Source organism: Brachyhypopomus gauderio, chromosome 14 (genome assembly GCF_052324685.1).
Source record: "Brachyhypopomus gauderio isolate BG-103 chromosome 14, BGAUD_0.2, whole genome shotgun sequence".
NCBI lineage: Eukaryota > Metazoa > Chordata > Actinopteri > Gymnotiformes > Hypopomidae > Brachyhypopomus > Brachyhypopomus gauderio.
Genome location: NC_135224.1, coordinates 20,252,412 through 20,267,411, shown reverse-complemented (window position 1 = coordinate 20,267,411; position 15,000 = coordinate 20,252,412). Strand labels below are relative to the sequence as shown.

At 45.2% G+C, this 15,000-nt stretch overlaps 1 protein-coding gene across 2 annotated transcripts in view; it reads right to left on the bottom strand.

Annotated features, from left to right (window-relative positions):
• The window catches only part of clstn2a (calsyntenin 2a), a 176,847-nt gene that overhangs the window by 84,776 nt on the left and 77,071 nt on the right, over nucleotides 1-15,000 (bottom strand). The window contains exons 1-2 of one of the 2 annotated variants that reach the window (XM_076972390.1): nucleotides 9,641-9,752; nucleotides 4,306-4,428 (exon numbers count right to left, since the gene is read on the bottom strand). In XM_076972390.1, the coding sequence (XP_076828505.1) occupies nucleotides 4,306-4,372 (67 nt within the window). In that variant the 5' untranslated portion in view covers nucleotides 4,373-4,428; nucleotides 9,641-9,752. Of the gene's footprint in view, nucleotides 1-4,305; nucleotides 4,429-9,640; nucleotides 9,753-15,000 lie in introns of those variants that run through there. The other variant, XM_076972389.1, reaches the window with a different exon arrangement.

Genomic DNA, 15,000 nt, shown 5'->3' with positions numbered 1-15,000 from the left:
GCTGAGACAGGTGTGTCCGTGCAGGTGTAGGCGTTCCCGTGGGAACTGGATGCCTGACAGTTTAGTGTTGCACTCCTTCATTCCAACAGGAGAAGACTCTGATGAAACTGAGGTGAAGGAAGAGGGCTGGTTAAGAGAAGGTTCTCCGTGTGCGGGAGCGATAGCACGGAACAGCCAGAGTGTCCAGGGTACGTTGTTTATTCAGGTTGCGTAGGGGGAAGGGGGACACACACTTGCAAACGGCCAAAACCGACCCGTCCTTCACCCGCACACCTCCTCTAAATAATTCCCAGACTTCCAGCCAGTCCTGACCCAGTGCCACACCACAGCTGGAGAGAGCGGCCGACTCACCTGTCTGGAATTTCAATGTCTCCTGCCCCCCCCCCCCCCTCGTGGTTTGTGTGTGTGTGTGTGTGTGTGTGTATGAGAGAGAGAGAGAAAGAAAGAGAGAGGAGAGTGAATGAGAGAACAAGAGTGCTTTTGTGTATGTATTCAGACATTTCACTGTGTATATGTGTTTGTAATCAGTTCTAAACCCTCTTGGAAAATCAGTCATCTCAGGAAAGCCATGGAAAAGCAGGAAAAACACTGGTGATTAGTGAACATACCACCACTGCCAGTCAAAAACGTCACATAAGTGATGCGTATTGGGCTCTATCCCCAAACCCCAGTTCTTCCGTCTTCTCCCAAATCCATTAATACAGAACATGTTGCGTTAGTGTATATTGTTTTCCAAAAGCTTCGCAGTACGATTGCCTGCCTAATACCCACGTAATCCTTTTCATTACACCTCTTACAATCATTCATCAATATGAAAAGCATCTTCACGCTAATGAATGTTGTCACACCAGGCAGTTAAAGAGCACGCAATAGGGGCTGGCGTTAATTACTGCTCAGCATTCACTTGTGGTCTGAATGCTTAACTAGAAGCGGCGGTCTTACGCATCCTCTGTTCCTCACGTAGGTTTGACAACCGATGGTTTTACGACGTATTACCGAAGTAATGGGTTTCTGTGCGGGTGTGGGTATGGGTGTGTACGCTCCACGATAATTATAATGTACCATGCTAACTGGCTAAAAACAGGCCTCAGTGTGCTGTTTCAAAGCTTCGGTGAAGAGATCTATTGATCAAAGGGAACTGAACTTTCAGTCGTGTTCATTTGTTTCGCTCGAGTGATGCCGACGCCATGGTAAAATGGCAGAATGTCGCACCTTTGAAGACTGTGACTGGAAACCCTAATCAACACTCTTCAGACCAGTCCCAGACGAGCGTTCTCCGTCTCCAGAGACAACAAGTTCCCACCGAAGCTGGGAACATTCTGGAAAGCACCAGAACAATGCCGAATCTAGAAAGCGACCGAAACGAAACGAATGTCTCCTAAAACACTTGAGAGCTTCGTCTCCCATCCCCATCAATCCAGCGAAATGTGTGAAAAACGAAATACTTAAACTTTCTTATCACATATATACGCTTTGGGGAGGTTTTTTTTTGTATCGATTAGCACAGTGCCATACCGAACGCATTAAAAACGAACACTTTCCTCATTGATCTCAGATAGGGCTCGTATACAAATGAAGGGCTGGGGAGCGTTTGGGAGACAAAAGTGCAGCGTCCACAGTTCCCCTTGGGTACCTCCCACTGTCCGCCCGCACCGAGCCGTCCAAAATGGCTCCGGATGACTTCCTGGCCTTGTTGGGTTGGCTGAGCTTGTGCAGGGACAGCAAAGTTGAGTGCGAACAATACAGCGTTCTACATCATCCGGGGTGAGGAGATTAATGGGGGGGGGGGGGGGGGGGCAATGGGGGGGGGGGGGTGCAGGGGCGGCGGCTTTTGGCGTAGACTTGGCTCAGACAAAGAATTCGCAAATAAAGCTCCTTCTTCTCCTTCTCCTGCTCACCTCCCTCGCGCTCCGGAACAATCCTTCACGGTAATTTGATTGTGAGCGCTCCTCCACGCCGCACCCGAGCCGCACTGCACGCGCTACGCGGGGAAGCGAAAGTCTCCTCCCCAGAAATAACAATTCATCTTACACCGAGACCTGGCTCAGCATATATAACGCCGACTTTAAACTCATCATCGCTCCTGTACATTAAAGAGCAAGCAGCGGTGCAGGAGAGAGGGAGAGAGAGAGGGAGAGAGAGAGAGAGTGGGGGGGGGGGGGGTGGCGAGGGGGAGGGGCTCCTGAACATTCCCACACACCAATTAAGAGAGTGCAGAGAGGATGCCCGGCGCACGGCTCTGAACACACAAAAGCCTGATCGATGACAAAAACGCGCCGCAGAGAGGGCAGAGTTAACGTTTCACAGGCCCGCTTGGAAGAAGAACGGGAGAGAGGAAGAAGGAGAATGAGAGAGAGAGAGGGGGTGAAATAGAGAGAGAGAAATGGGGAAAGAGAAAGACAGACGGAGAGTGGGAGAAAAAGAGGGAGAGATTGAGAAAGAGAGAGAGAGAGAGAGAGAGAGAGAGAGGGAGTGGGGGACATGGCAGATTAAGTGACAGATTAAGAGCGAAGGCCTTCTCCGTGAGCTTTTCTTCCTTTCTCTTTCTTCTTCCCCAAAATGTGAACGGCAGCCATCTTGGGTATGCACTAGAACCTCTCAGTAAAGGGAGGGAGAACCACCACCTGTCATCATGGCACAACAGCTCACAATAGGAGGCCCTTATGGAAATGTTTCAGTTATGGCTTCATTAGGGTTCTGCTTTGTGGTTTTATGTATTCTGGTCATAATTCCTGCATATATGACCTCCTGAACGCCTTACAGGTTCACTAGCTCACCATGTATTTAACAACCTGCTCCCACATTATTGACTCAAGGGCTGAAAGACGTTTGCAGTGTGTTCACGACAGAGGTGGCAGGGGTGGTGTAGGTAGCAGGAGTGGTGTAGGTAGTAGAGGTGGTGTAGGTAGTAGAGGTGGTGTAGGTAGCAGGGGTGGTGTAGGTAGCAGAGGTGGTGTAGGTAGCAGGGGTGGTGTAGGTAGCAGGGGTGGTGTAGGTAGTAGAGGTGGTGTAGGTAGCAGGGGTGGTGTAGGTAGTAGAGGTGGTGTAGGTAGCAGGGGTGGTGTAGGTAGTAGAGGTGGTGTAGGTAGTAGAGGTGATGTAGGTAGCAGGGGTGTTGGAAATGTGCAAATGAGAGATTCGTTCTCCTAGACCAGGTATCACCAAATGGACCCGAACGCCGTCCTGTCCGGACCCAATCACATTCCTGATTAACTGGATACGGACCCAAATGCCAAAAAATTTTTAATGGGAGACTATATGTTACGTTCACCACCCATTTGAGTGTTACGTTCCCCCCCCCCCCCCCCCCCCCCCCCCCGCTCAACAACTTTCGTTCGCCACCGCGGACCCAGACCTAAGGTCTGAGCTATCTGCCAAAAATGGACCACGGAAAGATTTAATTGATTACCCCTGTCCTAGACCCAGCAAGGTAAAGCGGCCACACAAAAAAAAAAAAGATCAAAGTGACGGCGATTCTCTTCTGATTGGCCACACGCCTTTGCCTTGCTCCGCCTTGCCTCGTCACCACGCCTGATGGCGACGTGTCGTGGGGACCCCTCGTGTCTCACTGCTGTCACAGAGCTACACACACCTGCCGTGGCCATGAAGCGACGCCTTCTCAAGGCTGCCAGAGAGAAGATTAATCCTCGCCATTGTCGGCTAATGAGTCTGTAGACGGCTACCTGTCTCGAGGCGTCCTCATTTGGTTCTCGGGGTTTTAAAAAAAGTCGCTTTGTTTAATTACAGTGCAAGTGGCTCAGCTACACACACACACACACACACACACACACACACAGCTTCTGAATTACAAACACACAGAGAAAGCCTCTTCATATAAATGTTCTATATGACAGCTTTTATCAATCATAGCCTAACCCCGCCCACCCCCACCTCAAACCCCTCCCCCCAAAGCTGGTTGCCAGATTGTGCTAGTTCCCTTTAAATGCTATTCTCCTCTTACCAAGCGCAGCAAAACCGCAGAACGCCCGACCTTGGGAACGGTGAGACGATCTCTTACACAATTGTCGCCGTCGCCCAGGCAATTGGCTTGGCACGTGGGACGTGCACTCTACAATAACAGTGGGGTCAGGGTCTATCTGTCAGCCTAAGAGTGCATAAAACTAGGGCTAAATCTCTTTTATATGAGCACGGCTATACTCATCCATCCTCTAGAGCGCTGGACCTCAGGCCTGCTTCACTGAGCGGAAGTATAAGACGCCAGACGGCCGCTGCATAAAAAACGTGCGTTTGCAGAGAAAGTGCTGGAAAAGGGGGTGGGTCTGGGGGCGGGTCTGGGGGCGGTACCTGCGAAGGGGACGGGGGCGTCTTTGTCCAAGGCGACCAGTGGAGGATCCAGCAGGACAGTGTCCATGTTCTCGGTGATGACGCCATGGTAGGACGTCTCGATCCACGGCTTGTGTTTGTTCACTGGAAAGAAAGGACAGAGGAGAGAAAGAGGAGAAAAAGGAGAGAAAGAGAGAGAGAGTTGAGTAGCTTTCCTCTGCAGATTCCAACCAGCTGTAGGAGGGAACCTGGTGCAGCTCAGATAAATGCGTAGCTACTAGTCACATGACCCAGGCCTACAACTCATTTTACATCCTTTGTCATCTTGAATATTTGCTGAACTTTTAACACCCATTGACCTATACGATATATCTATTATTTGATTTATTGAGCTCTTATTAATTCGATTTTAAAGTTCCACTCTTTTTCTCATGCATGTTTCTTTATTTCATTCTAAGATTATTTGGCCCATTTGACTCATGGCCCCTAATAAAATTATCATTCAGAATAATTTAACAATCTCCATAAACATTAATCATTTAGCCAGCCTCTCTTACTAAAGGCTTAAGGGCTCCCAGTGCCTCTATAAAAAGGAAACCGAACAAAGAAAAAGTAAAACTCAAACCACAGAGAGTTCAGTTTAAAATTATCCATAAAAGCTAAGAAAGAAAGATTAAAAAAACATTAAAGAACATCTGAACAATAAGTAGGTGCAACACACAACCCTAACCCTAATCCCAACACACAAGACCCTAATCCCAACACACAAGTCCATAATCCCAACACACAAGACCCTAACCCCAATACACAAGACCCTAATCCCAACACACAAGACCCTAACCCCAACACACAAGGCCCTAATCTCAACACACAAGATCCTAACCCCAATATACAAGACCCTAACCCCAACACACAAGACCCTAACCCCAACACACAAGGCCCTAATCTCACACACCAAGAGTGGTGGCAAATTCATCACTGAATGGATGTTGCTGATGGTGACGTTGTCAGTAATGATGTGCTGCTGTCGGAAACATATGCAGTTGTTCTCTGACCAAATTGACGATGGTCTCTTTCTGTTCTGAGATGTATAGCCACCTTCGTCCCCCAGCAAGGGGTCTAGTACATGATGTAGTATGTATAGAGGGGTAGTCTAGTACGTGATGTAGTATGTATAGAGGGGTAGTCTAGTAGATGATGTAGTATGTATAGAGGGGTAGTCTAGTACATGATGTAGTATGTATAGAGGGGTAGTCTAGTACATGATGTAGTATGTATAGAGGGGTAGTCTAGTAGATGATGTAGTATGTATAGAGGGGTAGTCTAGTACATGATGTAGTATGTATAGAGGGGTAGTCTAGTACATGATGTAGTATGTATAGAGGGGTAGTCTGGTACATGATGTAGTATGTATAGAGGGGTAGTCTAGTACATGATGTAGTATGTATAGAGGGGTAGTCTAGTACATGATGTAGTATGTATAGAGGGGTAGTCTAGTACATGATGTAGTATGTATAGAGGGGTAGTCTGGTACATGATGTAGTATGTATAGAGGGGTAGTCTAGTACATGATGTAGTATGTATAGAGGGGTAGTCTAGTACATGATGTAGTATGTATAGAGGGGTAGTCTAGTACATGATGTAGTATGTATAGAGGGGTAGTCTAGTACATGATGTAGTATGTATAGCGGGGTAGTCTAGTACATGATGTAGTATGTATAGAGGAGAGGTCTACTATCTATTCTCATTTTGAATTGTCTGGATGATGCTACAGTGTAGCAGCACAGATAAGGTTGGACCCGTTGCCTCCAGAAAACCCAATGGTCAACCAGAGTGGCTCAAATCTCATCCATTATAGTTGCTCATCCTCTTCCTCATTCTCGTACTCTTCATCGTCATCTCTATGCAGTATTGGACTCCATTGATATGCAAACCAAGATTTGCAACTTGTGGCCTCTTTATAGGGATTAGGCTTTGATGTCTAAAGATTTGTAAAAATTAGCTAGAAGTGTTGTAACGTGTGAGAACTGGGTATGGATTTTGGTATGTGAGTGTAGAAGATGTGTAGCAGTGTTTTCTAAAAGAAACACATGGTTTTCAGTTTTGAATGTTGTGTCTCATGTGAAGAACTCTGTTTATTGTTTTGCAAAAAGTGTTTTGGAATTCCTAAATGAGTGTAAGGCAGAGAATGTGCATAAGGTTTAGCGCACCAGGTCAATAGATAGGCTACATGGGTTAGTGTTTTTAAAAATTGTGCTATAAGGATCACTTTTTGGGTCTTAGCAGCTGCAGAAAACTGTAATAAACAAAGTTCCATAACATTAGCTAGCTTTCATTTAATTAATTATTTTAATTATCATTCATGTTACAGTTGCATCTTTCATGGTGATTATGACCTCACAGCCTAGATGGGGTTATAACATCTTGGACCATGAAAGCAAAACTGTTTTTGGTGTAAGATAAAACAGCGCTTCTGCAAAGACATGGAGATACCTCCTTCACCTATAAGCAATTAACTATGAAACAAATATCAATAAAGCATTTCTGACAAATAACAAATACACATTTACCAAATATAGAGATTAATTATCTGTATAACATTCCCTTAATTATGCAAGCAAGAAGCAGTATCAAAACAATTAAGTCTTCAGACTATTTAATGATAATGATAAAATGATAAAGAATATGGACTGAAGAAAAGTATCTAAAGTCTTGTCAGTAAGAGCATTTAGGAATAATGCAGCATATTAAGGCAAATACATGTATAGAGTGGTTACAGTTCACACCTGGCAAGACATGTCCCTCGTTAGCATTCTGCTTCCTCGTTAGTATTCTGCTTGCTCGTTAGCATTCTGCTTCCTCGTTAGCATTTATCTTCTTATTAGCTTTTGGCTTTCTTGTAAGTATTTTACATGGGCAAAATTATTAATAATAACAGGCTGTTCCAAACACTTTGTAACTCTTCAGGAAACATTTTATGGTTTGGTAGTCCTCTTCAGTAGTCAAAAGTACAGTTTTCGAAGGTGGAAAATTATTAAAGCAATCATTAATATTCCACAGCATACTGAATGCGCACGCAGCCAGTCTTGATACACAATCAAATATTTAGAATAAGCCCAGTGTGAGCAGATACAGGTGTAGTGATCACATTCACCACACTCACCGGCTATATCCCCTAATCCTTTACTCATACTCTTTTAGATTTGTTTATCGTCTCACTGCAATCCAACAGCTCTCAGTCACCCAGCTATGAATCTGAAACCTTCCAGTGAAGAACAGTTTTACCTTGCAATACCAGGCCTTCTAAACCAGGATCAAGGGCAACTCTTTGATCAGATAACCTGAGTGCCTTGCTCAAGAGTGAAGTGACAGAACGGATATTGCGATGCGCACATCCCTTACGTTTAATCTGACTTCACTAGCGGCATGAGATCCGTGGCCTCGTGGCCTTGTTGTCACACAGGAGGTACTGCACCAGCACAAGGACGAATCTCCAAGCCGCCTGAGTTCTTCACAGGCTGCAGCTGGGAGTGTTGTTTGTAAAAAAAAAAAAAAAAGCATCTGTTATCCATCTCTTTGGTTCAGAAACCAAAGAAAGTGAAGTATGGGATATCTGTGTTAATCCGGGGGGGGGGGGGGGGGTGGGGGGTTGTGCTTCTTTTAGGGCACCCACCTGGGAACCACCATACTCGTTATCCACAGGGCCCTCATTTCGGGGAGCCCGCCGCTAGTAATTGGACAACTGGCTGCTCTGTTGTTTCACGGCCAGCTGTGAGTTGCTGCATCATTAGTTCAGGCAAAGCACCGCCACTCGAAGGTCTCGAGCCAACGCTCCGCGAGGCTTCTGCAGCTGTTGCGTTTGCTCCTCACAAGTGTTAATACCAGCAAAGCAGGCTGTAAAATCAGCCAATCAAACATTGGCGAAACAACGATGCTCGGTGTGTACAACGCAACCAATCAAACATTGCCGTAACAATTATGCCAGGTGTGTACAAATCAACCAATCAGACATTGTCAAAACAATGATCCTAGGGGTGTACAAATCGACCAGTCAGCCAAAACAATGATGCTAGGTGTCTACCAATCAGCTGTTCAAAGGAAGAATGTTCTAGATGAGCTTAGCATCAGAAGAACAGAAGAGTTCCACAGTGGAAAACCAAAGACATTTCCTCATGAGGAAAAATCACTGAACAGACCAGGGACACTATTCTGGATGTAGGTACAGAGGCTTCAAGACTACCACAAAGAGAAAAGTCACAGAACTAACTCAGAGAAGAGCACACAATTTCCTTCAAAGAGAACTGTAGAGTTCTTGGACAGTCTTTCGGACAGAAAAGGAACCTGCATGAGGAAAGTAGGGTAAGAATGTGATTTTTCACAATTCGAACCATTTTATTTGGTATGTGGAAAGTGTTGGTGCTTTGGGTTTGTGTGACTGTGAGTGGAATGGGCTCGTGGGTGACGTCACCAGCGATTGAACGAACCCTGAAGTGTGTCGGAGGATCTTCAACTTCTCAGTTCCAAACCAATACCTCTCAGTTCCAAACAAATACCTCCACTGCCCTGAAGCAGTACATCGGCTCCAAAACACACAACTAAAGCAACGGCAGTGTCCCCCGTGGCCAAGGAGGGTAAATGTACCTCAAGGCAAGTTGAGACTCAAGGTAAAAGAGACCCGTAAAGAACTGGGGACTGTCACGGCTCCATGACAACCCTGACAGAGTTAGCATACAGTAATGTCTGTAGGCCCCAGATGTCAGGTAGCCTAGCTAAAGACTCCCAGTCAAGTAACCATGCTAATCATGCTAATTCAAACAATTATGAATGGGCATCAGTACAGTGTGGCTGAACTATAGATGTTAACCTCAAAACCAGTATTAAATCCAGTGTGTTGGAGCACAAAGACAATATAAGAAATATTTGTCCAATTACTTATAGACTGCACAGGAGTTCATATCATTAGTGTACCTGCATATCTCCAAGGCTACAAACAATGTTCACTAAATCCTTGAAAATATTCAGGACTAAAAGAGTTTTAATATTGAATTCATTAGATCTGCGAAAACCCACAACCTCTCTGCGAGTCATTTCAAGTCAATATTAGGGACTGCGGAGTGCCTCACTCTGGGGTGAATTTTCCACCTAAGCAAAGGACTGGAGGCGCAGTGCAAACAGCGTTACGCAGAGAAAAGGCGGGAAACCGCAAAACCCATTTACCCTCGGTGTAATCAGCCTGTCTGGCCTAGCGGGAGGGCTAATGGAGCTGGAGATTAGTGGTGACTATTCACTGAACACAGACACAGCTGCTCTGTATCCGCCCAAGCAATTAATGATAGAACAAATGAAACGATTTCACCGTCTCCAAAGACCGTCGGAGCCGGTGCTGGTGTCTTCTGTGCTTTCACCGGGCAGCATTTCCTAGAAGCTCAATGTGCCGTCATAACCCTTAAATAATCTGGAGCTGAGGCACATGCTGTTGTCGTCTTCAGATGACGGAGCGATTAGGGCAGCCCACAGTTACGCTTTCAAATGGGTTCCCTGATTTCATTTCAGTTTTTCTTCCTTTGACAGAACTTCCTTCCTAGTTCTGGTGAGCTTCACACACACACACACACACACACACACACAAAATGGCATTGTTCCTTAGATCTGCAAGAAAGTGCGTGCTGTGTGTGTGTGTGTGTGTGTGTGTGTGCACATGTGAAAGTATGCAGAGCAAGACAGAAGGACTGAAATGAAGTAAAACTGCGATAGCGAATAGTGAACCTGGTAGACAAGAGCAGGCAGCACCAGCTGGGGGTGTGAGCATTCGCGGGTCACCCCGACCCAGCATGCAGTGCTGCACCTTCAGACTGCCACTCCTGCACCACCGTCCACACTGCGAACCCCCCAAACACATCTGACCAACATCTCAGCACGTAAAAGCTCTATTAACCGCAGCACGCACGTGGCCACGACTCGGTAAATATCCGCACTTTGAAAAGTGTACGTTCCATTATCCTAATGATGCCTCTTCGTTCACCAGTGTGTGTCTCTCTGTCTAGTCTCTTCCTAATAAGGTTAGAAGTGCCCCTGTGAACACCAGGCTTCCTGTGTAATTCCTGAGCTATTACCCCGGGGGTGTCTACAGCCATTATGCAGCATTAGAGCACCACAGTAGAAGCTAATGCTGCAGTGAGATGGGCTTTCATCCACTCTGCACCCCACACGTTCCGCTCTGACGCAAAGTCAACAAAGCGCCACGTTCGCCCGCGACGGCGTTCCGAAGCGCCACTTGAGCCTCTTTGTTTGCAGGTACGTAATTATGCGTGCGTGTATGTAAAAAGGTGGGCGTGTCTCATGACATCAGTCAGCAGGGCAGCCATCTTGAAGAACACGCACACCTCCTCTGGAATGACGAATTCAACCCCTTCTGCATATGCGAGAAGAACATTCTGACATACATGACTGACATAGGCTATTATTTGTATTTTTTATTGATTTATCGTTACTTTTTTCACAAGCAAGAAAGCGCCAAACATGACTGATTAAGTTACATTACCTGTAGTCTTTCAACGGTGGAATTTGCTAAATACATGGACATTACCGCCGTAATCACACAGCACAAATAGACCAGCATTCTTTAATTAGCAAAGGTAGCAAAGTGTTCCTCGTGTTAATAATAAGACAGTTTGGAGCCATTGTCATGCATGTAGAAGTCTTCTGCGAATGTCATTTGCATATCCTCCAAGGAAGACGACTCCTTTTTTTAGCACTTTAGCGCTGGCATTTTAGTACCTCTACTCATCTCCTTCAGTACCGGAACGGCACTGCACATCACGAATTCGGAAAAATATTTCCAGGTCAGGAGCAGTGAAGGGGGACAAGGAGAGGAAACGGAATTACCCCATTGGGATGTACAGTATATCCTCGGAAAAGTATTAACGACCCGTCAAAGGAAGCAGCATTGGTTGAAGGTAAAATATATTCCATGGATGTACGTTATGGATTCTGACCTTGCTGAGGTTGTACATGGGGACACAGAACCAAATGTCATTAATGTTACTCATATGCTAGCACACACATTGTGAGAGGGAGAGGGAGAGAGAAAGACAGAGATAGAAACAGAGACAGAAGGAGAGAGAGAGAGAGGGGAGGAGAGAGAGAGAGAGAGAAAGACCTCAGGTGCTCCACACAGAATAAATGTGGATTTTGGAGTCAATGATTTTTTCAGTCAGAGATATAATTATTTCAACATTTCAAGCGCCTAATAAAATCCTGTCACACGTGGGCAGCTAGCTGAACATTTGCAAATCTACTCCGACCTTACCTCAACCTCCTATAATGAAATTCCCAGTCAGCATTCCAACAGTAATTAAACCCGGGGACAACCCACTGAATTGACAGAGCTATTCAGAGTGCTTTTCAAAGATGCAACATGCTATTAATTTCGAACCATATGAAGCCATCGCCATTACATTCGGCTCGTAACATTTGTGTTAACCAATAATTGAGACACGCTCCCTGCACTGACAATACGAGATAAAGAAAGATTTGAGGTAAAGAGAGATGAAGAAAAGGAGAGTCAACGAGGAGAATGATAATGCTAACTACAAATGCTAACACTAACACTAATTTCAAATAGCTAGTGCATACTGGCCTACACTAATTCTATATGGATATAAGTCTGTAAAATCCAGGTGACCCTCTCAGGACCAAAGACACAAGGACCTGTGCTGTCCACCTCCGTGTCAAATCTGTGTCCATTTTGTCCTTGTCCCTCCTAGCTGCTCTCTTCAGCAGAATGCAGATCTTCTAAACCACACTGTCCATGTCTTCAAGTACGCCGTCTCCAACCGCCAACCTCCTGCCCCCAAGAATTGCAAAGAAACCCATTGGGAGAGCAAGGCTAACAACAGCAAATAAATAAATAAATAAACCCAGCAGGCAGAACCAGGCAGATCCAGGGCGGTATTGGATCTCAGAGCCAGCTCACTGGGGCACTGGAGGGAAATGAGTAATTAAGGTTCCATTAGTCTGTCACTGGAGAAGCCGGAGTCAAGCTATGAAAAAGCCCAGAAATGACCAAACAGTAAATCAGTAATTAAGCTTATTGACTTAGCATAAGCCAATACTCATGCATTAAACAAAATGCACTGCGGCGCCGGGGGCCAGAGGGTCATTTTCAGATATATTAAACTCGGTGAAGTCACTTCTCTCTCCACTCTAACCCTTCCCGCTGAGAAAACACCTTATCGTCATTCATCTTTAGCGAGTATTGATAGCCTCATAATATCTGACTTCCATCAACAGCCGGTGATCAAATTTGTTGCTCTTTCGCGAATTCCCATGAAGTGAAGGCAATTTGCTTAGTTAACGGTTTATAGACATTTTTATCACATGGTCATTCGAGAAGACATATGGTCATATGCTAAACTGGCTGCATGAATTAAGGGAGCGAACGTAGTCTTGGCATGGAACACTGTCCTCAGAAGAGGAGTGTGTCCTCTGACATCCGCAAAAGCCTCGTAAAAGGATGAGGGCGACGAGGCAGAGAGATGTTTCAAGATATTTCGAGAATTACGCCACTCCGAGCTGGAGGAGCAGGCTGATTTAGTCTATAAAGGTCCAGGCTCCTCAAACACATTTACTCTAAGCTGGTTCCAGCTGAAGCAATAAACTGTACAGCAGAAGGGGTATAAATTCAACATTCAAGGTTTCTGTGCTTGGTCTTTACTCCCAACAGCACATCAGGGCACCTGAAGCAAGCGCAGAGCCCGACGAGGTCCTCCTGCAGCCGAACTCCCATCCCGGGAGATTCAAGTCGCTTGTTAGACACGTGTTCCGCCATCTCCGCCACACCCGGGTGAATCTCGCCGCGTCACCCGGGCGTCTTTGATGTCGGGAAGCGTAGCAGCTGGAGCGCGACTCTGTGGTGCAGAGCCAGCGCCCCTGATGATTTAGGCTCTGTCGAAATCTACATCGTCGCTGTGTAGCTGTTAATGTGCCATGATGACACAGCTGTTTCGAAGATACGTCATTAATACCCGACGACTAAAAGGCTATGAACCAGTGCTCCTTCCATAAATCAATTAAACAGACAATTGCCCGGGTAACCAGTTATGAATATAAATTTTGTTTGATTAAATTTACAACATAAATGGAAGCAAATCTTCTTTATAATAAAGTGTTTTATTATACACTGGCATTTGCTCCTGTCAGCTCCATATTGATACCCTAGAGGACTCGGAAATGTCAATTGCCTGTAATTAGGAAGCTGGCATATCCAGTATGTAGACTTTTGTCACTTTGCTACAGAATCTGACTCTTCGCCATAGTCTCATTAACTGCATTGTTTGTCATCCATATGTGTCGCTATAGACCACCGAGGATGTAATTAAACCTTAAAGTGGCCATTTGATTTGATTGCGCAGGAAGAATCGTCTTTCTGAAGGAGCCAAAATTATAAGTTATTGTCGCAAGCGCTTGTGGTGCTGATTGAAGGAGATCTGTGCTACTAAGGCGTAGCAGAGAAGGAGTCGGTGTGGAGGACTGCGCCGTTCCACACACGGCCAGCAGGGGCGCTGTGGTGCTGCTGCCAACCTCCCAGTACAAATCTTTAAAGGATTTCAGAAGCATAAAAATTACAGTGGTTCGCTAACAGACTGTCAACGTTGGTGGGGTCTGGAAAGTGGAAAGGACAGGTTTTGAGTTTTCTTTTCTTTGTCTCTGGACCTTGGCTTCCACCTGCAGAACTCTACATATCTCACGCCTTCACACTTTGGGCCGAAGCTCTATGGGCCGCTCTATAAACGATATGGATGGTCCATTGTGTAAGGCAGAGAGATGGAAGGAGAGGGTTAGAGCAAGAGAAAGTGTGGGATACAGAGAGAGAGAGAGGGAGAGAGGAGCATTTAAACCTCTTCGTTCTCAGAAAACATGAACACTGCCAAATACAGACACATCATTATACAAAATTCAAAACATAATCACCCCCAAATGGAACAGCTCTGTTTACACACCATTTCCTAAAGAAGCCACTCGGTTCTTTTTGTTGCTGAGGGAACCTGCACTTAGTTTTTATTCATGATTTTTATTCATGAGATTTAAATAATCGAACAATGTCCACCTATCATGGGCCTCTGTCCAACAGATTGGTGGTTCTGGTGCAACCAGTTAGCCTACGGCCAGTACTGGCCAATAAGGATTAACCTGTCAGAACAATGGTATAGCACTGTTGTGTTTTTCTTTTCAAATAAGAATCCAATTTTAATAAACAACTGTTTATATTACAGTGCAGGACTGTTCAACCTAAAGAAACACTATATTTATAAATTACATTGATTCAATCTCAGTAAAAATGGAGCACTATCATTATGATGATCACGCAGAAAGGATAGTAGATAGTGGATAGTGGACATTGTGGATACAGTGGACATAGTGGATAGTGGACACAGTCAAGAGAGAAGGAGCAAATCAGACAGAATGAGAGATTCAGGAGATGTAGGTATAAAGAGTGATGGACATCTAAGAATGATCTACATCTAAGAGTGATGGACATCTAAGAATGATCTACATCTAAGAGTGATGGACATCTAAGAGTGATCTACATCTAAGAGTGATGGACATCTAAGAATGATCTACATCTAAGAGTGATGGACATCTAAGAATGATGGACATCTAAGCGTGATGGACATCTAAGCGTGATAGACATCTAAGAATGATGGACATCTAAGA